The following is a 26455-nucleotide window of genomic DNA, read 5'->3' as shown; positions in this document are numbered from 1 at the left end:
TAGCTTAACATTCTCGTAACATTTTACTAAATAATTCCGATTTTACTTAATACCATTAATACTATTAATGTGTTTGTTGTGATTCATTAATCACAAAAATAATTGCTTCTATATAAAAAGATAAATTAAAATAATCATCTGCACCAAAAGCATTCTTCTTTGAATTCATGGAGGATGAATAGTAATTATAGCATCTCAAACCGCAGCCGACATTACATAATAAGGCCCCAGTCAATGAAAATGAAGTATCAATAAAGGTCTGGAGAGATTTTATAAATTTTTAACCATTTAAAACAATAAAGTTTAAAGGTAACTTTAAAACACAGAACTGAAATTCTGCCAACAAATTAAAATGTCTGTTATCTGCATCCTTACCTAATAAATTATTTTAATCAAATGAAAAATAATATAAATCACCCTCCGATCAAAATCGTTCTAAAAATGAAGAAAAAGAAACAAGACCTTTAAATTTATTAGGTACCATTACCCAGAATACAGCATACAATAATATAAATTACTTTTTGTACTAAAATTAACACTCTCAAAAATGTATAACTATCTCATAAATAATAAGCATCCCAATTCAGCCTTACTAGGGAAGCAAGGAAAGTTTTCACCACAGGTACTAGCTGTACAATGAATATTGTTACTCTTAGAGAAAGCATTAAGCAACTCTGATTAGTGTGCGCTTTACAAGTGCCACGGTCATAAGAAATGCTTGGACAAACAGTGTAAAGCACAAAATCAATGTGCCTCTTTCTGTTGGCAAACAATTCATTATATACCTGCTGCACCTTCTCACTAGAGGAATGGTTCATATGTTTAGCTTTACAAGCTATGCAAATAGTATATAGTTATTCTTAGTCTTAAGCTTCACTCTACATTTGGTTCTTACCTTTCGTCCCATTACAAGCACTAATCATTGTCTCTACTACATATCTCTCTATTCACAAAATACCAACATGGTTTAAAACAATGGAAATGGTACTCCGTAAAATACTGTCTAAAGTAGAATGAATTTAACAAGCTGTTCATCATATTAGTATCACAGTAAATTTACATTTTATAAACTTTGGCGATAAATAATTTCAATCTTTTCATTATCTATCTATTTTTGTTATTATAAAATACCAGAACATACTAATTTGCAATAATTCAATTATAATAAGATTGATATAACAGAAATTTTAAAAGATATTTTGAGATGAGAAAAATCTTAAGAATGTGAAAGGATATATGAATTTTTATTTTATATGTTTTACTTGTTTAAGTATTGTCATGGAGGATTTGTATAGGATAGAATATTTTTGGATAATATTCCTATGAAATGAAAATTGTATATTTATACATTTCAGGTATAGAAAAAGCATTTGACCATTTGGATAAATTTTAAATTTGAATATAGAATAATAATTAAAGTACTATACAAAATCAGATAACGATTATGAAAATATGGATTCACAAAATGAATGGTTTGACCCAGAAGGAGTACTGCAACCACAAAGTCTGCTTACTCCCAACCTTGTTTATTATAAAAGAATAAAAAATGAAGAGATCTACTTAGAAAAAAGGAATTGGAAAGGTTTTCAACAGAATATTCAGCAAGGAGAATATTGATGAAAATAATCAGTATAAGGTGCAAAAAATACATAGGATTACATAAAATTAAAAGAAAGCTTACACAAAATTAAAAATTATGTAATATGTAACTAATAATTATGAAAAACTCAAAGGTTTGTAATGGGAAATAGAAGAGAATGGAAACAAAGACGGTGCAAGGAACCTGCTTCAGGGCAAATAACTTTATGATGACATTTCACAGTAAATAAAATTAAAAACTGGAGAACAAATGAAGTACTCTTATTACTAACTTCTGACACAAATTATCAATGAACAATCTCAGAACAAATATTGTAATTAGTAATTAAAACAAAAATCCCAATAACTCCTTCAGTCCAGATTTTAAACATCACTTTTACCCTTACAACCTCACACTGAAGATATTTCTATGAAGAAATTATACGCTTATAATAATACTTAATCCTTGAAACATTAACATAATTTTTCTCATGATTCACCACTTGGAACAGACTTGGTAATCCTGCCAGTTGGGCTTTCACCCTGTTTTTCAAGGGAGAATAATGTCAAAATTAAAATGTTGGAATAATAAAAGTTGTAAATGACTGCACCCGAGACATAAATCACTCTCTAAAATGGCACAGCCATTCTACAAACAATGAGCATGCTGCACCAAACTTACTAAGGAAAATAAAGCAGTTTCTCATAGCCTTCTTCACTATGCAGTTACATATTGAGATGCCAAACCCATTGAAATGCCAGGAATACTCACCCATACAAGTAAAACTCTGTTTTCAAAGGGAGAGTAATGACCATCATTACTCTCTGAGAACATAATTCAGGAGAAAGTAACTCTCTGAGAAAGTTCCTCGTGCCACTCGTACCTCAGGTCCTTTTTACAGATCAGCTTAAAAAATGGGACAGATGTTGAAAAAAATACTTTCTCTTCAGAAAAGCCATGATATAAGTTGCTTCTACTAAGCAGGGGGAGTCATCCAAGTACAACAATAAAAAATTATAATTGACAATATATCACAATTATTTGAAAGCTATCTTACAAGGCCAAATTGAATAAAAAATACTTCAAGGCAGACATAATTTTTGGTCATTAAGTGGAATTTAATAATTTTAAATAAACTAGAAAAATTAAGAACATTAATGACAAAATGAAATACTAAAATTAAAACATGTAGTATACAAAATAATATTAATATTTAATTTCTCATTGGCAAAAACTAATAATGATTTAAAAGAAAAACTTAATCATATGTATATGATTAATTAAGACAATCATTTACAAAATAAGGCACAAAATACAAATTTTTAAAAGATAAAATTTTATTTTGCATATAAAATGCACTCACAAAAAAATGGCTCATTACAAAGTGTGTCATAACATGCTTGGCACATAGCTGATTAAGAATGCAAAAAGGTAACTTGGTTAACTGAGTTGTTTGATGTGGAATTTGGCCGGAGGTAAACGCTTTGATGAAGGAATACTTGCAAAGTTGTGACAGGCATTCCCAGTTACCTGCCAACCACTGGGTAGAAATAGCTATTCAGGAATGTGAAAAATTGGTCCCCACCACACAATTCTTCCATCTTTCTGATCAACATAGCGATGAATATACTAACATAAACCACAAACGCAAAAGCTAGATTAAGGAAAAACCTTTACTTTGAGAAGGTTATCATACTTGTAACTAGTTGAAGTTACTTAAGAAGTTGAATGCATATATATTTTGCATGTTTATAACTATTGCGTATATTCTCATGTCATAAACAGAATATATCATCAGAAATACAGCTATAACACTTAAAGTAAATAACTACATAACTAATCCAATAAAATAAACTACAGGTAGCACAATAGAAAAATAAGTTGTTTAATGTTAACTAACAGAACTACAATGATAATTTTATTTTTTAAGTAAAAACTAATAGCACCTAATAAGGAATCTATAAATGTAAATAAATATTACTTTATAAAGAATACATGTCTACATTTAGTACATATTATTATGAACATATTATTTATTTATTTTTGATCACAGTTAGAGGCTGACACTTAATTACAATTTCCATTTATTTCTATTTAAAATTGAACTAAATTTTCAATAAAATTAATGTATTAATAATGAATGAATCATAATTAAAAATATATTTTCTATTTATATAAATTTATACATTATCATTCACGAAAAAAGGTTAAATTTGAAGCCCAAACAAATTATTAACAAACTATTTTTAGTTGTATGACCTTGCAATTGAATAAATGGCAATTAATGATTCTTTTTTAAAGTAATAAAAAGACAGAGGAACTGAACCGCCAACAAAATACTACAGGCTTCTCACTGAAGAATCCAGTGAAGATTTTAGTAGATCTATTCTTAACTCTTTGCTCAAAACTTCAGGAAAGATATTATTCTGTCTGGTTAAGGTGTATTCAGGAATCATTTAAAAAGTATGAATCTTTTATTAGAAAACCAAAATTTAAAGTTTACAATAAATCTAATAAGAATAGAAGGCATCTTATTCTAGAATGTAAGAAGCTTCAAAATCAAAGAAACATTCTGTACAATCCTTTCACCCAGAAAAAGTGAGTAGTAAGATAGTTTAGTAGGCCAGGAATATCATCTTTATTTTATTTTTTTTTTATTGTACTGATAAAAGGCTCACACCTAGTTACAATAATTTTGTATTTTTTTTATGATAAATGAGCTGAATTTTTGTTAAGTTATGATGAAGTCAATCCTGACTAGGATTCAAAGCTAGAATTTGGAATGGATTCAAGAGTAGAACCTTTCTGTTGATGAAAACCATTCTGCCATAGAAGTTGACAGATTTCCATACCCAGAATGTCTTTAATGTTAAAAGAAATAAAAAAATGAGGTAAAATATCCAAATAGGTTGCACAAAAGACCTTTAAGGTTAAGGTGTGCAGGAATTGATCTCATTTCTAAAATTCTAAAATCTGAATGGATCTGAGATTAAGATTGAAGGAAAATGGAAATCTGAAGATGAACCAGACCTGACTTATAATGGGGTACCCACCATGAAATGTGAACCACTAACATAAATGTTTTGAGCTACATCACATTATTCAGAGATTATTATTAAGATTAAATCTGGTTTTAAAAACACATAAGTTAATGAGAATTAAGATATAGTATTATTCAAATCATCCCTGACTAAAAACATTTTTTTTTATGTAGGAACGAAAACTGAACATGATTTAGCATCAACAAATAAACAAATAAAATGGAAATTTACATTTGAAAGTTGACAACTTACTAAGGAAAAGAAAATACTTGATTCATCAACTTGATAATAAATTAATCAAAACTTTTATTACATAACAAAAATAAATCGAATCATCTATAAAAAAATATTATTTTTTTTTATATTTACAGTTACATAAAGCAAAAAAACAGTTTAATTATAACAAAATACTTAATTTTGTAACTTTACTTAATGATAAATCTCAAACATTTCTGAATTTGTATATTAAAAAAAAAAAAACGATATTAATTTATTAAAAAACTCTGTTACTTCAGTATGACACACATTATACTAAAAGTAAAAAAAAAAAAAAAACAGGTTAAAACAAATAAAATGAAACAGCTAACTAAAAATTTCTAAGAATATTTATAAAATTTTATAAATATTAAGTTAAAATATTTAGTTATTTTAACCCAAAAGTAATTCCTGCAGGACTGATAGGAAAATACAGTAACCTTTGTGTTCTAACATAAATATATATATAAAATTGTAATGTATTCTCATATCAAAACAACATTGTAAAAAATACATAAATAAAGTTATCATTTTATTAATGCTTTTACTATATAACAGTATCGTTGCCAGGTAAGAGCATTACTAACATTTAAAAAAAAAGAGAAATTACTTAATTTTACAAGAAATAATATTTAAAATTTGTATTTAGGCTACACAATAATGTAATATTTTTTCTTTTTTTAAATTATTTATTTATGGTATATTACTTCTTACAGTACCAGACATTTATTCAAATGTTCCATGACTTTACTCAAAAAGCTCACCAAAAGTGCTAATTTTCTTTTTTTGTAACTTTCAGTATCTCTTTTTTTAATTACATATTTTTGTTTGTTCTCAACAACTGTGACCTTTTTTTTATTTAATTGTTCATAATTGACTTATTTAACCCAAGAAATACATTTTTAACATGCATTAAAAAGTAGAACTTTATAAAAGTAAAACTAAAAATGTTATTAAATTTATTTTATCTGTATATTCATTGTTGATAATAATATAATTAAAAAATATATATTACATGAAAGGCTATTTCAGTCTTGACCTACACACAAATTTTCATAAATATATTTACCTTAATAAAATGTTAATGTTCTTAATTGCTCCAATTTTTTTTTCTCAAAAACTGATCAATAGTACTGACCTTGACAAGGATGAAATCTTCTATGTAACTTGTGTTATGGAAAGAATATTTGTTTCTGATTACAACTGATATATAAATACAGGTAAATATATGTTTAGCATTTTATTTCTTTTTCCACACAACCAGAGAACCATATGTTCCACAGTTTAAGCACAAAATCCAAGGTGCTTAAAGTTTGGAATAAAGTCTGATGTCCTGTTTACTGGATACTTGATGTTTGTAATACCAGACATTGACACTGATAAGGTTCAGGCTACGGTACCTAGTACTTTTTAAATCTTGGTTATAGTAGATAGTTTATACTAAAAGTAAATAGTTAGTAAGTAAACAGTTCATCTTGTAAAACACATCAGTATAACTTCTTAATAATTAACATTAATAATAAATAACTGATCAGGAGATCAACTAATAACTAATAACTGATGGTTGATCAGGAGATCAACCATTAATTATTTCTTTAGAATTTTCACATCAGAAAATATTCTGATCTAATTGAGATTCATCTACTACTAGACCTTCCATTGTTGTTGGAATCGCATCTTCTACATTAGGAGCTGGCAAGGCTGTTTCTTCACTAGTGATGTTATCAGATTCTGTTTCAGTTGACATCCTTTCTAATTCTGGAAGTTTTTCTTCAATAAATTTTTCAACATTAACAGTTTTCAAAATATCCTGAGCACGTCGTTTTAATGGTTCTTCTAAAGCATCCATTATTTGATAGCGAAGCAAATTTGGTAGAAAATTGATTAGAAATTCTAATACATAATCTAATGTACCTGTACCATCAATTCTTAACTGTATATTTCCTAATTTCAGCTGTAAATCTTCTAGTTCAGGATGTTTTCTTGTATCTAATGCTTGATTTATCTTAGCTTCCACCTAAAACAGATTTAATAACTTTATATAAGTAAATAGGCATATTAATCAAAGACACTGAAGAAAAGTCTAATGTAAACAATATATTTTTAGAATTAGATCAGTAGCTTGATTTTTTTATGTTGCTGCGCATAGCAATTAAAATAAAAAATATTAGCATTTATTTGAGGAATAAACCTGACCAGTTTGAATTGTAGTTAGGTTTGACAGTTCTCTAAACCCACCGGGTTGGTCTAGTGGTGAACACGTCTTTGAAAATCAGCTGATTTCGAAGTCAAGCGTTCCAACGTCTAAATCCTAGTAAAGGCAGTTACTTTTATATGGATTTGAATACTAGATTGTGCATACCGATGTTCTTTGGTGGTTGGGTTTCAGTTAACTACACACCTCAGAAATGGTCGACCTAAGACTGTACAAGACTATACTTCACTTACACTCATACATATCATCCACATTCATCCTCTGAAATAATAGCTGACAGTGATTCCCATAGTCTAAAGAGGAAAAAAAAGTTTGGCAATTCTCATATGCTACAAAATTCATGTAACCCAATTAGGTTAAGCATTTTTCACGAGCTACAAAATTCATCTCTACTTACAAAAAAAATTAAAATTACTGTAATTAGTATCACTCTTTAGTAATCCATATGAATAAACAAATAATATTTTTAAATTCACAATAATTTGGATTGTTTGTGAAGAAAAAATATTTTAAATGAATTTAAATAACTACTTGATTAAAAATGGCAAAATAACAAATATTTCCTTTTTTGAAATGATGTACAAATTGCAAACCATTCAAGGTATAAAAGAGCTGTAGTTAACAGTCTCCTACTTGCAAATTCCTATTTACATGTAGAAGCAGCATTCTGTATGAAAATTTCTGTAAATTCCTTAATCTTATATTAAGCTGAAAAGAAATGAATCATAAAATATAATTATAAATGATTAGGCAAAAAGAGATGAATTTTTATGTATCCAGTTTCATGAAATCTAATATAAACAGCAATTAAATTTTAATTCATGCTGACAGTAGTCCAATTCCAAAATAAAGTTTAGAATTATACTTGTGATTTTGATTTCATTACAAAATTTATAAATATAATAAACAAATATATAATTTTTATTCATGCTATATTAAATAAACATGTTAATTGCTCTTGCAGATTGTTCAGTATTAACAGAAATTTCTGCTAATATTCCTTCTTCAATAACTTCATCTATACTGAAATTTTTCCATCAAATTTGTGACTGCAACCCTGGAAATTTTATGATTAGGATGTTTCCATTAATACATTAGCTGTTCCTTTGTATGTTTTTATTTATCCAAATAAAAATACTATTTCTACTCTTTCTTGAATTAAAAAATGATATTGCTATAAGGTATATAATGCAACTAAAATATAAATATACAAAATATTATTTTGTAGTAATAATACTGATTACACAAACAGACAAAAAAAATTTTTTTTAATGTTTCTCTAAGCATGATATCATTTCTTGAACTGCTTTTTTGTATACATTACAGATCTATAAATACAATTTTTCTATCACCCTTAATTTTAAATAAATTACACTTAAAAAAAAATTAAGGGAAAATATAGTTAAAATCTGTAAAACTTATAATTTTGCATGGCCATACCTGTGTTAGAATGATTTCTCTGATGCTTTTCTTTTATAAATAGCCACAAGCACATCCTGAATTAATGTCTAACAGTAATCAGCTAGCATATTGGTATTCCATTTCCCTTTATAGCGGCTTTCCATCACCAAAATGTTTTGGTGGAAACGTTCACCGTATTCGTCACTTATGTCTCCAAGGTTGTCCGGGAAAAAGGACAGATATAAGTGAAGGAAATGTATTTTCAAAGACATCTTACATCCTATAGCTCTGTGAAGTAAGAAGTTGATTAACATTATCGTGGTAATTGTCAGATTTTTGTTTCCTGAGAAAACTTCTGCAAACGTCTTTAAATGAAGCTCAAGCTGGGCTTTCTACATTATTTAATATTGAGTTAAATACATCATCTTTGACCAAATCTCTTATTTCAGGACCAACAAAGATTTCTTCTTTAATTTTTCCTTTACGTAAATTCAGAAATTTCTGTTTTATGTAGAAAAATCTGGAACTATCCTTCTTCATTGTTTTTACAAAATTTTTCATTAGTCCCAGCTCGATATGGAGAGGGGATAAAAATATTTTTTTGGGTTCAACTAAGCGCTCATGAATAATATTTTACCTTTGGAGTTAAGTTGTCTCGTTTCTTCCACTCTTTGGTAACATAATGTTTATCCCTAGCTCGTCTGTCCCATCCGCAAAGAAAGCACATATACTTAGTATAGCCTAACTGCATGCCTAACAAAATAGCTATAACTTTCAAATCTCCACTCTTGTTCCAGCTACGTTTTTTATAATTTATTTTTTCAAGAACGTCTTTCATCACATCACATTGGTATTGATGGATATTTGTTACCATTGTGTAGTAGAACCACTTTTAAACTATACTTGGATGAATCTATGAAAAGGTGCCAGTCCTCAGGTTTATGAACTTGTCCTAAGTGTAACATAAGCTCATCAATATTTGTGGAATAAACCAAATTATTTTCATCAATAAAGTACTGAGAAAGTTCTTTTTATCTGCTTCGAAAGCTCAAAATGTTTGTATTTTTTGAAGTAAATTCCAACCTTGCAGTCTTGATCCTAACAGTTGAACTTGATTTTTGATAAATTTAAATCCCTACCCAAGTCATTTAACTCACCTTGTGATATAAGATGTGGCTTATTGGAAGATAATTCAAAATCAAAATCATTGTTGTCTTCTTCAGTACTGCCTGATTCTTCATCACTGCTTTCGAGACATACATTCACAGGTGGCTCAGGAACTGGAATAATTTCACTATGAGGTACAGGCCTGATTGCAGATTGCAATGAAGGATATTTTCCAGTATGTTTAAATTTTTTTAGAAATTCCAGACACATTTGTTAAACAAAAGTAACAGTCGGAGACATGATCCTTTGGTTCATACCAAACCATAGGAACACCAAATGGCAAAGCCTTCCGTGTACCTTTCAGTCATCCTCTTAAATATACAGTACAATAGTGCATACTATATGAGGACCCCACGTCTTATCCTGATCACCAGTTTTATACTGAAAGTACAAATGATAAGTTTTTTTTTTAATTAAAGGTCTAATGTTTTTTTTCTATTTGATTTTACCATAAACATACATAACAAAAGGCATCCACATCATTTATACAATTTCGAGGCATTATGACACTGCACTGTTAACATATTGAAGACAGCAAGACTGAACAAAATTAATTCATTCCTAATTCCAGTTCTTAAAACAAACAACACAGCTACACGCTTTTCAGCTATATGTTTTGACCTGATTAATCTTATCCATGAAGGCTCACTCTTCAGTATTAGATATGATGTCATAATACATAAATATGATTTGATTTAATTCTTTATCTGGTATTGTTTATTTATAGTTTACAAATAATGTTAACAAAGTTAAACAATAAAAAATGAACTAGCAAAATACAATATTGGAGTTTAAAATGCTAACTGTATGTTGAAAAATGAAAAAAATTCTTTAATTAAAATTTAAACATTTTTCAAAAATGATGGGTAATAGAAAGATTCTGAGTTCATATTCATTTTCAGCATCAAAAAACATATTAAAATCTTGTATCACATGTAATAATTACAAATATTATTCAAAGTTTACTACAACACAGTTTTTTATTGAAAAATTTCCAAAAGCAACATCAAGAAACAACTTTTTTCTACTATGATTCATTAATTTAACTAGAAACTCATGAATAATTTTTAGTACACTGTGTACAATGTAAGTACACAGTGTACTAATCAAGAAATAATCATAAAACTTGATTCAATGAAAACAAGCCCACAAAAAAATAAAGTAATTTAAAATAATGGTGACATTAACAATAAGTATATCAAAAAATAATGAATAATATTTTTATCATATTTTTAATAAACATTATATGGAAATATTTTAATATTTATTTTTTTATACAGAAGGAAGTATTAAATTTTTGTAAAATATTAAATATAACATTTATTGAATGTTTTCAATATTTTCTTAAACGCAACCAGACATTTAGCATTTATGTATAGGATTTTCAGTTCCTTTATTAAATTTCAGTAGCCGTATCTACAGTAATACTCCCTCTTTTTTTCTATTTCACCTCATTCCTCCTTTCTACCAGCTTTTTCCCCTGTTATGCCTCACCTTACACATAGTATATGCCTGTGTTTATGTGTCACATGCATCAAGCATTTATTAGAACGTGTGTGAATACATTTAATCTATAGCCTTCCTCAAAAAGCTAATATAGCCATATTATCCTGTATGAAATGATACTGAGATAAAAAAGATGTAATATTAAATATATTTTCAATAAATAAAGGCAATACAATGTGAGAAAAACTTTGTAAAATTATTATTTTATTAAGTGTAGATAAAAAAATGTAATATTTCATCCTTTTAAGAATTATATTTCATTTTTAAATAAACTGTATAAACTCCAGAGCGGTTTTTTTATTGAGTAGTTATAAATCTTGTGAATACCTCTCTTATTTGCTATACAATTAAAGGGATGGAGGAGAAACCCTGTACCTCTTTTACATTTAATTTCTAGATAGAGATTTTTTGCTCCTTATATTTCAGTTGGTTTTCAAAAAATCACTGATCTATTAATGAGGGGAGGGAATATTTATCTTGATTCTCTCAAGGAAAATCTGTGGCACAATAAATCATTAATGTTTTGTATCAAATTCATTATAATTTGAAAAATCTATTCACTGTACCCAAGAATAAAAATTGATGAGATAAAATAATTCACTGCATCTAAGAACCTATTAAAATTTATTTAAAGAATATTATTCATTAACAAAAATAATAACAACTATTCAGCTCTATTTTCTAAGATATTGAAGTATAAATTTCAAAGATTAAATTACTGTACTCATGAAGGGGATAAAAAAATTTCTATGAATAATATAACACCAATATACTTTAATTAAAATATGTTATAATAAACCATTCTCTCCCAACATTTCATAATTTCTATATCAAAAATTCAATATCTATCAAATCATAACCTCCATAAATGCCTTTTAAATGTATCTGTTGATATAAGATTTGATTAAGAATTTTAATGGTCAGACTTATTTTTTTCTATGAATATTTTCAAAAACCAGACGAAATCGCTAACAAATAAAAACTAATAATCTACAATTTATTTACATAAATTGATTATTTTACGTTTTTACCAAAAATAGCAATATTTAAATACACTGCATATTATTACTCAAAATCTTTTTAAAGGATTCAAACACAGCCAATTCATTTTATTGATTATCAATAAAAATAACTACCGAATAAAACCCTAAAAAGAGTAATAAACTAGGACTCACTCTTAAAGAGAAACTTCTTTCAATTCTTAATTCACCTACAATCTTCATGTTAAATTCCAATTTACTTTTAAAATATTTTGATTTTACAAAGTAATTATAAACTAATACAGATTATTTTCATTAACAAATAATTTTCCCAACAGCTAAAAATTGAAACTCTTAAAACTCCATGAAAATGCCCTTATGCACATATATTCGTATCTTTTGTCAGTAATTATCATAAAAATAAATTTAAATATCATGTTATAGTTCAATGAATAAAAACAGAAAATTAAAAATAAATGTAAATTGAATCCTGGAAATTCTTTTGAGAAATAATTTGAACATTGTATCACATAAAACAAAAAGAAAAAGAATATATATTACAAAAAGATTATTAATTAATGAATATACTACTACTGATTTTAAAAAATTAAAAATGTATTTTTGTATGTGAATTTATTTGTCTACATCCTATAAGCATTACTAAATTCATGAAAGTTTAAAAAATATTATTTAGTAGCAGCAAAGTCTCTACACTTGTTTCCAGGTTAATGAAATTTTACCAGAAATCATAAAAATCATAATGGTTTTCTTTTCCTTTTCTTTCATAAGAAACTCTCTACAAAATGTAAATAAATAAAAAAATATATTAAATTATTACATTTTTGCATCCTATGAAATAATTTTTTTTACATTAAATATTATGATTGCCTCAGTAGCTTGGTCGGTATATCAGTAACTACTGAACTGAAGGTCCTAGGTTCAATTTCTGGTGAGAGTATGAATTTTCATAATTTAATACAAATACTTTTTAATGCCTCATTAAAACTGAAAGCTGAATGCCAAATAAAACTGCATCAGATTACCAGAAGTTAAAAATCAAAACATTTTTAATGTAAGTTATAATTTAACATGATTTCATTACCAGCTAATACTGTAATGAAAAATAAAATTACCTGAAAATAATCAACGGTGAAGCAAGTAGAGCCTAAATGAGAAGCAATTCCTGCAGCGGATATTTCCCAATTACACTTTCCTTGTAACTCTTGAGATCCAACATGAAAACCAAACTGTAGAATGTTATTCTCTACTGAAGCAGTAACATTACCTACTCGGTAAAATGATGATAGCCCTGTTAACCAAGTGTTGGTTACATAAAAACCAATGAACCCAAGTGATTGTGTATAATCCGAAATCTGAAAATTAAAAAAAACTAATAATAATTTATGGTTTTATGATGTATTTATAATCCACTAAAAAGCCTTAATTTTACTGTGTTGTATAGCTAACATAAAAAAAAAAACAAAATAAGCAGGCAATAAACAGACAAAAAAAGGTAATTACATATAATTAAATCTGCGTTTTATTATTAAAAGAATGCACACATTTTTGTTTTATAGAAAGGTAGCAATAGATTCATAAAATAATAATGTGGAATGAGAGAACAGTACAAAATGGGCAATCACATGAAATAAAAAAATCCTTTTAGCTGTTTTCAAATCTTTTTATCTCAGCACAATAAGAGCATTTTTACATGTTAAGATATCGAATTATGATAAAAAAATAATTTTATAAAATGTTTAAAAAACTGTAATCAACATAACAAAATATAGTAACTCATTTCTTTAAAAAACTAAATTTAAATTATTAACAATTCACTTTGAAACTGTTTGTTAAAAATTATTAATAACTAATCAGTACTTCATAAAACAGACTAGGTGATCATCCATCCATAAATACAAAGAAGTACATCACCACACACAACCAATTAACCTTTTTTTAATACCCTCTTATTAATAAGATAAGTAAACAAACTGTTTATTCAGATAATAATGTAATTATATATTGTATACAAATAACACCAAGAACAGTATTCCATGGGTAACAAAGAGGAACTGTTCCTGTGTTTGCTTTGAAAGATTAAGTGATACTGTGAAAAATGCTTGATAATAATAGCATTACAAAGTATGATTTATAAATAAAAAATAATTATTTTACAAAATAATATTAATTATATAACCGGGCAGAGATAAGTAAGTAAAATCTATATATAAAATAATAAATTCTTCTACAAAATGTAAAAATATATTAAATTTTATATAAATAAACATTACATGAGTATATTGAATTTATTATTTGATTGTATATAAAAGGAGTTTCCTAACTGCTTTGATGGGTACCATTAGCAGCTGTGCCATTAATAACTACACTGAAAAAACTGCATAATTACCTGTGAAAAAACATTTAAAAGAGTAATTAACAAATAATTTGAAAGATATTTTGTTAATAGTTTTTTTTTTAACAAAAAACCATTATAATTTTTTGTTTAATAAAGTTTTGATTCTGTATTTCTTTCACTATTTATATTTAATTAATTTTTTTTTCATTATAAAAACAATTAGTTTTTCAAAAAACCAATTGAAATTGAATTAACAATTAAAAGAATCAAAATTTTTTTATTCATTTGGTAGTTATTATCAGTGACAATGTGTTTGTATGTATCAGTGGATTTATTAAGTTAATTTTAAAAATAATGATTTCAAAAATAGTCGGAAACAATTTGATATAAGTAAAAATAATCATTTAATTTCAAATTATTTTAATTTATCATTTAAAATTTTATATAATTTCACTGACAGGCATAACAAGCCATTTAATAACAGTGATTTTTGTCCTACAAAATTATAAGTATGACAAATGTATTTTGTAATCTATAGAAATGAAGAAAGTGTATGATAGAAGTACTGTACACTTATTGATATAAATATGATTCATAAGTCAGAAAGATCAATTAATTTTAATGTGTTTTTCTTAAAACATTACAAAGACCTTTTAGCAAGAATTACAGCCATGAGCATCAAAAGACTAAGCACAGCGGTAACAAACTTCTAGATAGTAATAAAGTTAAAAATTATTGCATTTAAAATACAATAATAATTACTTTCATTGTTGAAGATTTTAGACAGTATTATTTATATTCATCATTGTACACAACTGCAGTAAGTGATATAAGTAATAATAATAATAATAATCAGTACTTTCATGAGATGTGATTTGTGATCATGAAATAAGAGTGTTATATATTTTCTTATTTAATTTGATAACAATCTTTCATGGCTTTAAAAAAAAGGTTTTTGAGAAGATAATAAATAACATAGATAATGTTACATACTGTTACACAACATCAAGGAGTACTCAATAACAATAAAAATGAAGGTAAATTAATATTTTCTACAAGAATCTAAAGTAAATAACATTATACCTTCTGTAATTTGACTTTTTTAGGTTCCTAATTTTTTTTCATTTTTAGTGGAAAAAATTGATAACAGTGCTTTTTTAACAATACAGTATAAAAGCAACAATAATAATTATAAAATATTAAAGCTTACATTAAAACATAATAACAAAAATAATAATAATAATAATAATAATAATAATAATAATAATAATAATAATAATAATAATAATAATAATAATAATAATAATAATAATAATAATAATAATAATAATAATAATAATAATAATAATAATAATAATAATAATAATAATAATAATAATAATAATAATAATAATAATAATAATAATAATAATAATAATAATAATAATAATAATAATAATAATAATAATAATAATAATAATAATAATAATAATAATAATAATAATAATAATAATAATAATAATAATAATAATAATAATAATAATAATAATAATAATAATAATAATAATAATAATAATAATAATAATAATAATAATAATAATAATAATAATAATAATAATAATAATAATAATAATAATAATAATAATAATAATAATAATAATAATAATAATAATAATAATAATAATAATAATAATAATAATAATAATAATAATAATAATAATAATAATAATAATAATAATAATAATAATAATAATAATAATAATAATAATAATAATAATAATAATAATAATAATAATAATAATAATAATAATAATAATAATAATAATAATAATAATAATAATAATAATAATAATAATAATAATAATAATAATAATAATAATAATAATAATAATAATAATAATAATAATAATAATAATAATAATAATAATAATAATAATAATAATAATAATAATAATAATAATAATAATAATAATAATAATAATAATAATAATAATAATAATAATAATAATAATAATAATAATAATAATAATAATAATAATAATAATAATAATAATAATAATAATAATAATAATAATAATAATAATAATAATAATAATAATAATAATAATAATAATAATAATAATAATAATAATAATAATAATAATAATAATAATAATAATAATAATAATAATAATAATAATAATAATAATAATAATAATAATAATAATAATAATAATAATAATAATAATAATAATAATAATAATAATAATAATAATAATAATAATAATAATAATAATAATAATAATAATAATAATAATAATAATAATAATAATAATAATAATAATAATAATAATAATAATAATAATAATAATAATAATAATAATAATAATAATAATAATAATAATAATAATAATAATAATAATAATAATAATAATAATAATAATAATAATAATAATAATAATAATAATAATAATAATAATAATAATAATAATAATAATAATAATAATAATAATAATAATAATAATAATAATAATAATAATAATAATAATAATAATAATAATAATGCCCTGAGGTAGATATTCCCCACGTCCGGAACACAACATCTACGTTCCACGTCCAGGGCGGTAACAGCTGTACTCAAGTACATTACATATAGCTGGCTAACGGGGTTCCGAGTGTTCCGAGTGTTGTTCTCGGATATACTTTTTTCGGTCGACTTACATCTATAGGCCGAATTACAGGACTGGACTTTACGGCCACCTGCAGATATGACATTATTAACGATTACGGAAATGGATTAATACCGCCGTTAGAGCTGGCGATGTGGCGGCCACGGTCAAAGTTATTTGCAGGTGTAACGGAGACCTTTCGTCGTCCACATGCCCCCTGCGATGGCAAGCATGTAGTTAAGGTGCCCATGTTCGGAGCATGGGAGCCCTGAAAGCTTCGGTGTGTAGGGGCCTGGAGTCAGTGCAGAGACTGCGCATCCGCTCTCTGCCAGGACATATGCCGGTTCCACCGGAGTACCGGAACGGACCTCCAGGGTTGGTAGCCCTGGAGTGGGGGTGTACCCCGGCGGCTAGCCTTACTACAGAAGGGATTACTTGTTCATGAATTTTCCTGAACAAATCAACGTGGCAGAGGGTGCACGTAAACACCCTCGTTTAGAGCCGGCTGTTTCGCCTGAAGCGAAACGCCGAAAGAGTACGGAGAGTAAGAAGATAGAAATTGAGGCTAGAAAAAGCTTACAAAAGGCTTTTTTTAAAAGTAGTAATGTACCGAAACCCAAATATTTGGTCATTACAAAGGAGGATGGAAATTTCTCGAGGGTGAGTCCTTTTCTCATCGCTCGAGAAATAAACAAATGTGCTGGAGGCCCTGTTAAAGAAATCAGGAAAACTTTTACGGGACTCCATGTAGAGACTGTTAATGATATACAGTCTCAGAAGATTTTAGGGCTGAAGAAAATTGGAGAGCTAGCGGTACGTGTAGATCCCCACGGCACGCTCAACACCTCAAGGGGTGTTGTGGTCTGTCGGGATCTTTTGAATTGTTCGGAGCAAGAGATTGTAGAGGAGCTGGCAGCACAAGGAGTAATAGAGTGCCGTCGATTGAACATGAGAAGGAACGGTGAGGTCTTACCCTCAGCTTCTCATGTCCTCACTTTCAACCGGCCTACTTTGCCAGAAAAGATAAGAGCGGGGATTCACCGTTTGGATGTGCGGGCATTTGTCCCACAGCCGATGAGGTGCTTCAAGTGCCAACGCTTTGGCCACACCGCTCTTAGATGCGAAAGACCGCAAATATGCGTGTGCGGTGAAGAGGTGCATGAGGGAGAGCCATGTAAAGAGCCTCCTACATGCATAAACTGCAAAGGAGCGCATTCTTGTAGATCAAGGAATTGTCCTGTCTACAAAGATGAGGTAGCTGTGCAGGAAGTAAAAACCCTGCAAAAGGTCAGCTACTTCGATGCAAAAAAAATAGTTAACGCCCGTAAGCCTAGAGCAGCAACATCTTATGCTCAGGCTGCGGCTACTGTTCCTGCTCCTGCTCCGATTGCTGTAGATGAGGCACAAATCATAAATAAACTTGCTCCCACTTTGGCTAACATGATTGAGAGGATCATCGAAAATAAGATGAAACCTTTTGGTAATAAAGAACTTGTTAAGCCAAAGATAGTGGTACAGCCTGCTGAAGATAAGACGATAAAAGTGAAAGTTGCTCCTCCAGAAAAGAAAACGGACACCAAACCAGACTGTCAAGTCCGTCTCAGCGAGATCCTCGATGAAAAGAAAAAGGTGATACCTATAGAGTCTGTTATGGAGGCTCCCAAGCCTCCTGTAACTGAAGTGGCCTCTAAGCCTCAGAGGCCACAAAAAATCACACAGGGGGGGCGAGTGTCCCCCCTCCCACAGGCGGTGACCGGTGCGACCCCCGTGTTGGGGAGCGGCCAGGTTGCCGCCTCTCAATCGGCGCCTGAAACCGGCGCCGATCCATGCCCGTCGTCGTCGGCGGCTTCGGTGGTCTCCGATACGGAGACCGGAAGCCTTACAGGCGACGACCTTCTCCGCGAACACGATGCTGTTCGTAGGATGGAGAAGAAAAGGAAAAAGGGATGGCCGAAAGGAAAACCCAGGCAATAATTTAATTAAAAATTAAAAATTAGCGAGTCGATTGTACAATGGAACATCAATGGATGTTTTTCAAACATCCATGAGCTCCAACGCTTGGTACATGACGTAGACCCGATTTGTATATGTCTGCAAGAAACGCATTTCCGCCGAAATGAATATTTTAAAATAAAAGGATTCGATATATTTCGGCGAGATCAACCGCCAAATGTAAGAGTTAGAGGTGGAGTAGCTATATTAACATCGACTAGAGCTACCACCGAAGCGGTTGTTCTAAACACCAACCTACAAGCGGTCGCCGTCAGAATGAAGCGACCGCTTAAGATCACTGTGTGCAGCATATACTTACCGAATTACGATTGGATTAAGGATGACATAGAAAGATTAATTTCCGAGCTTCCCCCACCTGTTTTACTGGTGGGTGATTTTAACGCTCATAATTCTCTCTGGGGATCGGATCGAGTAGATCCCCGTGGAAGAGAACTGGAAGGGTTCCTGATGAATTCTGAACTTATTATTTTAAATGACGGATCAGGAACCTTTTTCAATGCCAGAGATGGATCGACGTCCTGTATAGATCTTGCACTTATAAGCGGATCGATAGCACCGAGGTACAGCTTCCATGTTATAGACGATCTGCATGGAAGCGATCATTTCCCGGTGCAAATTGTAACTGATGTTACTAGAACAATATATCCCATCCCTAAAAGATGGTTATTTGAAAAGGCAGACTGGACGAGCTTCACAGCTAGAACGATGCTCCCGAAAACAACTGGAGTTATCGGAGAAGATGTCGACGCCATAACAAATGCAATAATTGAGTCGGCATCGAGATATATTCCCAAAACATCTGGGAAACTTACAAAGAAACCCGTTCCATGGTGGAACGATGAAATAAGTGAAGCTATAAAAAGAAAGAAAAGGGCGTATAATGCCTTTAAGAAGCGTCCTAGTATAGAAAATCTTGTTGCCTTAAGAAATACAGGGCGTATGCAAAACGTCTTATGATAGATTCAAAGAAACGATCCTGGCAGCAATACGTGTCATCCATCGACAAAACCACTACTGCAGCAGATGTTTGGAGGAAAGTGAAGGCGATTTGTGGGCGTAATGATTTTGCTCCCATAACTAGCCTTCAAGATGAAGATGAAATAAAAGATACTCCATATGAAATTGCAGAGCTGTTATCCAATCATTTCGAAAAGGCCAGCAAAACGGCCAACTACGAGGAAGGTTTTCGAACCAAAAAAGAAGAACACGAAGGTCTACTAAATTTTGGAACTGAGTATAATTACTCATATAATGTACCATTTAAAATGGAAGAATTCACGAAAGCGTTGGAAAAATCAGGTAACACAGCTGCTGGTCCGGATGAAATCCACTACAATATGATCAGGCAGCTGAATACCACTGCAAAGTGTAGATTATTAGAATTTTATAATAAAATATGGCGGGATGGAACGTACCCGCAGCAGTGGAAAAAAGCTTATGTTGTTCCAGTACCTAAGAAAAATAAAAATTTAACAGACCCCAATAGCTACCGTCCTATTTCTTTGACGTGTGCTATGGGAAAAATATTGGAAAAAATGATTAATAATCGACTCGTCTGGGTTTTGGAAAAAGAAAACCTGATATCTCCGTATCAAGCAGGTTTTCGACAATACCATTCTACCACTGATCAAATGATCAGCTTAGAGGACATTATATATAACAGCTTTATTACAAGGAAACATTGTGTCGGAGTCTTCTTTGATCTTCAGAAGGCTTTCGATATGACCTGGCGTCATGGTATAATGCTCCAGTTACATGAATGGGGCATTCGTGGCAATTTGCCTATACTGCTCAGCAACTACATGAATGACCGTACCTTCCAAGTACGCGTCAACAACGAATATTCACGTGAAAGAATCATGGAAAATGGCATACCGCAAGGTTCGCCGTTGAGCGGTACCTTGTTTACCATTGCCATTAATAAATTGATATTAGCCATTCCAGTAGAAATCAGCAAAAGCGTCTATGTTGATGATCTGGCAATCATATATGCCAGCAACAAGACTGCTATAGTGAGGTACAAATTGCAACGAGCGATCAATGCTCTAAATGAAGTTGCAAGGAATACAGGATTCCAATTCTCACCAGAAAAAACGTGCTGTGTACACTTTTGTAGGAAGAGAATTCCTCATCAAAGTCCTGCTCTGACAATTGATGATAATCCAATACAATATAAAGACAGCGTAAGGTATTTAGGACTAGTATTGGATAAATCCCTCACATGGGGATTACATATACAGGACTTGAGTGATAGATGCAAAAGAGCCCTAAACATTATAAAATGTTTATCGAACCTAAATTGGGGCTCAGAAAAAGAGACATTATTGAGATTGTATAAAGCATTGGTTCAATCTAAACTAGACTACGGATGTATCGTATATTCATCCGCTAGAAAGTCGCACTTAAGAAAGTTAGACGTAGTTCATAATAGCGGAATAAGATACGCAACAGGTGCTTTCCGCACAAGTCCGGCGGCTAGTCTGATGTCTGAAGCCGGAATAATGCCACTACATTATAGAAGAGAGATCCTCTTGTTAAGATATGCAGCAAATATATGGGCTTTCCCTGCCCATATAAATAATAAATTGTTTATGAATCATCCCATGGCTGCATTATACGAACGTCGTGCTACCTATTCCAGACCAGCCGGAATTAGGTACCACGAATTAAGAAGGAAATATGAAATTGCTATACCAGAGACACTAGCAATTTCTACTAGAGAAATACCGCCATGGCTCTTGCCAACGGTAAATACAAGTTTGGATCTCTCTCAAGGAGAAATAAAAAAGAAACCAGCAGTGATCATCCAGCAAGATTTTTTAGCAACCGTCAGTAGTTACGAAGAACATATTAGAATTTATACTGACGGTTCTAAAACTGAACATGGTGTTGGATGCTCGATATATGTAAATGAAGTAGCCCACTCTTGGAGACTGCCAGATGTGGCCAGTGTCTACACGGCAGAACTCACTGCGATTCAGCAAGCTCTTCGCTACACTGAACACTATTGCGAAGAGAGAGTGCTAATATGTTCCGATTCATTAAGTGCACTCGTCGCAATTCGGAACAAGAACATTAAGGATGTCCTAATTGCAAACATCCTGTCCATTTTATACGTTCTAAAACAACGAGGACAGCGATGCGTATTTGTATGGACTCCAGGGCATGCTGGTATTACAGGTAATGAAATCGCAGACGAAGCTGCCAGAAAGGCAACAGTCTGCGATGATTTGGATGCATTTCCTGTAAGAGTGGCAGATATTAAAAACCGTCTAACAAATATAGTAAGAAACAAGTGGAACGCTGAATGGAGGAGTTTAAATACAAAATTAAACTCAGTTAAAACTTCTCCTTATAAATGGAAAAGCGACTTTAAATTGACTCGCCGTGAACAAGTAGCGGTGACCAGACTTAGAATCGGTCACACGCGATTAACAAATTTATATTTGTTAACCGGCGAAGTGAGACCAATGTGCGGTGTTTGCAATAAAACACTGACAATCAAGCATCTAATAGAAGAGTGTACCATATATGAGGACCTCAGAAAGAGGTTCTGTTTTACAAAAAATATTAGTGCTGATCTGGATAATGGAAATGAAGAAAATATAGTTGCATTTTTACACGCCAGTGGACTTCTTAAAAGTCTGTAAAATGGGAGTTTAAAGCTGTGGTAAAAGATACTCTAAGCGGTAGTTATATATATATATATATACATATAGAAGAAAGAGGAAAGATATGGTATTGAGAAGATTAATTATAATTTTTAAGTTCATGGTCTTTTGAGAACCTATCTCAAATTTTAATATTGGGGCCCTTTACACCCCGTAAGTGTTTGTGATTGTCCTTGTCTTTCATGTTTTAATGTTTATTGTGAAGTTTGTGTTTTTAAATAAAATGTAAGGGCCCTTTACACCCTTACATATGACGATCCTGATGGAGATAATAATTTCTTTTAAAGAATGTGACGAGGGCTAATGACCTTAGCAGTCGATGCCCGTAAAAATTCAGAAAAAAAAAAAAAAATAATAATAATAATAATAATAATAATAATAATAATAATAATAATAATAATAATAATAATAATAATAATAATAATAATAATAATAATAATAATAATAATAATAATAATAATAATAATAATAATAATAATTAATAATAATAATAATAATAATAATAATAATAATAATAATAATAATAATAATAATAATAATAATAATAATAATAATAATAATAACAATAACAATAATGCTCTGAGGTAGATAATCCCCACTTCCAAAACATAACATCTACGTTCCACGTCCAGGGCGGCAACAGCTGTACTGTACAATTCATATTGCTGGCTAACGGGGTTCCGAATAAATTCCTGGGATATGCTTTTTCTTTTTGACCTGTATCCATCTTCAGGTCACCAGACGGATTGGATTTTTCGGCCACCTGCAGGATATGAACAGCTAAATGATTTGGAAACGGACTCCCACCATATTTAGAGCTGGTGATCTGGTGGCCAGGGTCAATGTTATTGCAGGTGTAACGGAGACCCTTCCATTATCCACATGCCCCCTGCGATGGCAAGCATCTAGCAATGGTGCTCATATATGTCAGTGCATGGGAGCTCTGAAAGCTTCGGTGAGTAGGTGCCTGGAGTCAGTGCAGAGATTGCGCATCCACTCTCTGCCAGGACATATGCTGGTTCCACCGGAGTACCGGATCTGACCTCCAAGGATAGTAGCCCTTGAGTGGGAGTGTACCCCGGCGGCTAGCTAAGGGATAATCTTTCATGAACATACTTGAACAAACAAACGTGGCAGAGGGTGCACGTAAACACCCTCGTTAAGAAACCTCCGATTCACCACAAGCGAAGAGGAAAAAGAGTAAAGAGTGTGATAAAATTAAGAAAGATGCTGATAGAATCAGTAAAGATTTAAAGAAAAGTTTATTTGGCTATAATGTACCTAAGCCAAGATTTTTAATTATTATGAAGGAGAATGGAAACTTCCAAAAGGTTAGTCCATTCTTAATCGCTAGATAGATTGCTAATTGTGCTGGTGGTCCTGTCAAAGAAATCCGGAAGACTTTTAACGGATTGCACGTCGAAACTATCAACGACAGTCAAAGCCAGAAAGTCCAGGCATTGAAGAAGATCGGTGAATTTGTGGTATCTGTGCAACCGCATAGCACCCTTAACACATCAAGAGGAGTTGTTGTTTGCCGCGATCTTCTAAACTGTACAGAAGATGAAATTGTACAAGAAATGTCTAGTCAGGGAGTGACTCAGTGTCGCAGACTAACGATAAGAAGAAATGGTGAAGTTTTTCCTTCGGCCTCCCATGTTTTGACATTCAATAGGCCTAACCTTCCTGAAAAGGTACGAGTTGGCATACATCGGCTTGATGTACGTGCTTTTATATTCCGCAGCCTATGAGATGTTATAAGTGTCAACAATTCAGACACACTGCAGCTAGATGTGAAGCGCAGGAAATATGCATATGTGGAATGAAAACGCATGAGGGTGATCCATGTAAAGACCCTCCAAGCTGCATTAATTGTAAAGGACACCACAGCTGCCGATATAGGAACTACCCATATAAATTGAAAACGGCCATTCAGGAAGTCAAAACGCTTCAAAAAGTCAGTTATCTTGAGGCGAAGAAAATTGTTAGTCAACGAACACCTCGACTTATGCCACTTATGCAGAAGCAGCTGCTGCCCCTTCCACATCTAAAATTAACGTGGAGCAGTTGCTTAATACGATGGCACCAAGTCTTGCGACAATGATTGAAAGAATCATTGATTCAAAGATTGAGTCGACTCATCGGACAGAATCAGTTAAACATGAGAAGGCTTATTCTCGAACTGACGTCGTTGATATAAGAAACGTGCCAGCGCAGCATAAAAAACTAGCAAAACCTGTGATCATAACGCCACTAATAGATGTAATAAATAAATATCTTGATTTATCTGAAAAAGAAAAAAGATCACTCAGTTGTCAAGCCAGAAGGCAAGAGTACAGGAGAAGTCTGAGTCTACCGAAATGGAGGTGCAAGTCATTATTGAGAAAGCACCAGACACAGACGATATTAAAACTGTACCTACAGAGGCTCCAAAAGCTCAGGGAACAGCTTCGGTGACAGCATCTATTTCAGCCGGTCCTAGCACACCCTTAGAGATCAAATTCAGTTCATCAGCCGCCGAAAATGCATCGCTTGCGAGTTTAGATTCAATAGCAACGATGCTAACGCACCAACGAAGCTTTCATCACCTAAGCCGGCCAACGTCATTGGCATCAGAAAGAGAAGAAGATGTCATGTCCGAGGCCTCAGACATACTCTCATCAGAAGTTGAGGCCGTAAGACGAATGGAAAAACAGTGCAAGAAAGGATGGCCGAAAGGAAAGCCTAGACGGTAAACATTGGATTCAAAAGTCATATTAGAATATGAAATTATGAAACTTTTTTTAAAATCATGCCCAGTAATTATGCATGATAGAGTAAAAAACTTTCATAACTGCACACATATTACCACTTCTAAGAAATGAAACCAGTAATAATAGGATTTTTTTATAATTTTTCCATTCTATAAAGGGAATCTGTGTGAAGTAAAGGTAAACATGTTAGCAAATACTATTTATAAATATAACATTACAAAGCAGCTCCTTGTTATGTAAAAATCAAGCTGAGTAAACATGAATACTTCCTGCATTTCATTTCATTATTGTGATCTTGTAATGCGTTTGCACAAACTTGAATAAAGAAGATGAATCGGATAAAAATATAGAAGGAAAAAACCCAGATCCTTGCAATAAATCAAACCCTGTGTGCGTGCGTGCGTGCGTGCGTGCGCGCGCGCGTGTGTGTGTGTGTGTGTGTGTGTGTGTGTGTGTGTGTATTTTATCATATGCAAGAAAAACTTTTTCTAAAATGATGATAAAACCATCTGACACTCTCTTTACTGACTTACCACAATTATCAAAAATACAGTTTGGACAAACTTCAGATATATTTTTATAAAAATTACTTTCATTAATTACAACAAATAATGTGGTTTAACAAAATCATAATGAAATTTTTTTTTCTTAAATACTATACAGATAATATAATTTTGTGTATAAAAATTACTGTGTTTTATCACAGAGAAGGAAGACAACTGCACACTTTATACTCGGTATTAGTTTGTTACAAGCAAAGTAACTGACAACTTCAACTACTTAAAACAATATACTCTTTAGAAAGCCTGTTTAACTTTTGTTGTTCAAGTTGTCCAAACAATAGTGACTTGTAAATTTAGTGTATGCAAAGGAAGTAGATTTAAATAGTAG

At 30.3% G+C, this 26455-nt stretch overlaps 1 protein-coding gene and 1 long non-coding RNA gene across 2 annotated transcripts in view; one reads left to right on the top strand and one right to left on the bottom strand.

Annotated features, from left to right (window-relative positions):
• LOC142321886 (uncharacterized) overlaps positions 1-26455 on the top strand; it is a 99618-nt gene that overhangs the window by 68206 nt on the left and 4957 nt on the right. The window lies entirely within an intron of this gene.
• The window catches only part of LOC142321885 (uncharacterized), a 56960-nt gene continuing 33945 nt past the window's right edge, over positions 3441-26455 (bottom strand). Inside the window, exons 4-5 of the mRNA XM_075360367.1 lie at positions 13278-13517; positions 3441-6892 (exon numbers count right to left, since the gene is read on the bottom strand). Of these exons, the coding sequence (XP_075216482.1) occupies positions 6485-6892; positions 13278-13517 (648 nt within the window). The 3' untranslated portion in view covers positions 3441-6484. The remainder of the gene's footprint in view (positions 6893-13277; positions 13518-26455) is intronic.

This window comes from Lycorma delicatula, chromosome 3, assembly GCF_047948215.1.
Source record: "Lycorma delicatula isolate Av1 chromosome 3, ASM4794821v1, whole genome shotgun sequence".
NCBI lineage: Eukaryota > Metazoa > Arthropoda > Insecta > Hemiptera > Fulgoridae > Lycorma > Lycorma delicatula.
The sequence above is the reverse complement of the archived record's forward strand: the minus strand, read 5'-3'. Positions and strand labels throughout refer to the sequence as shown.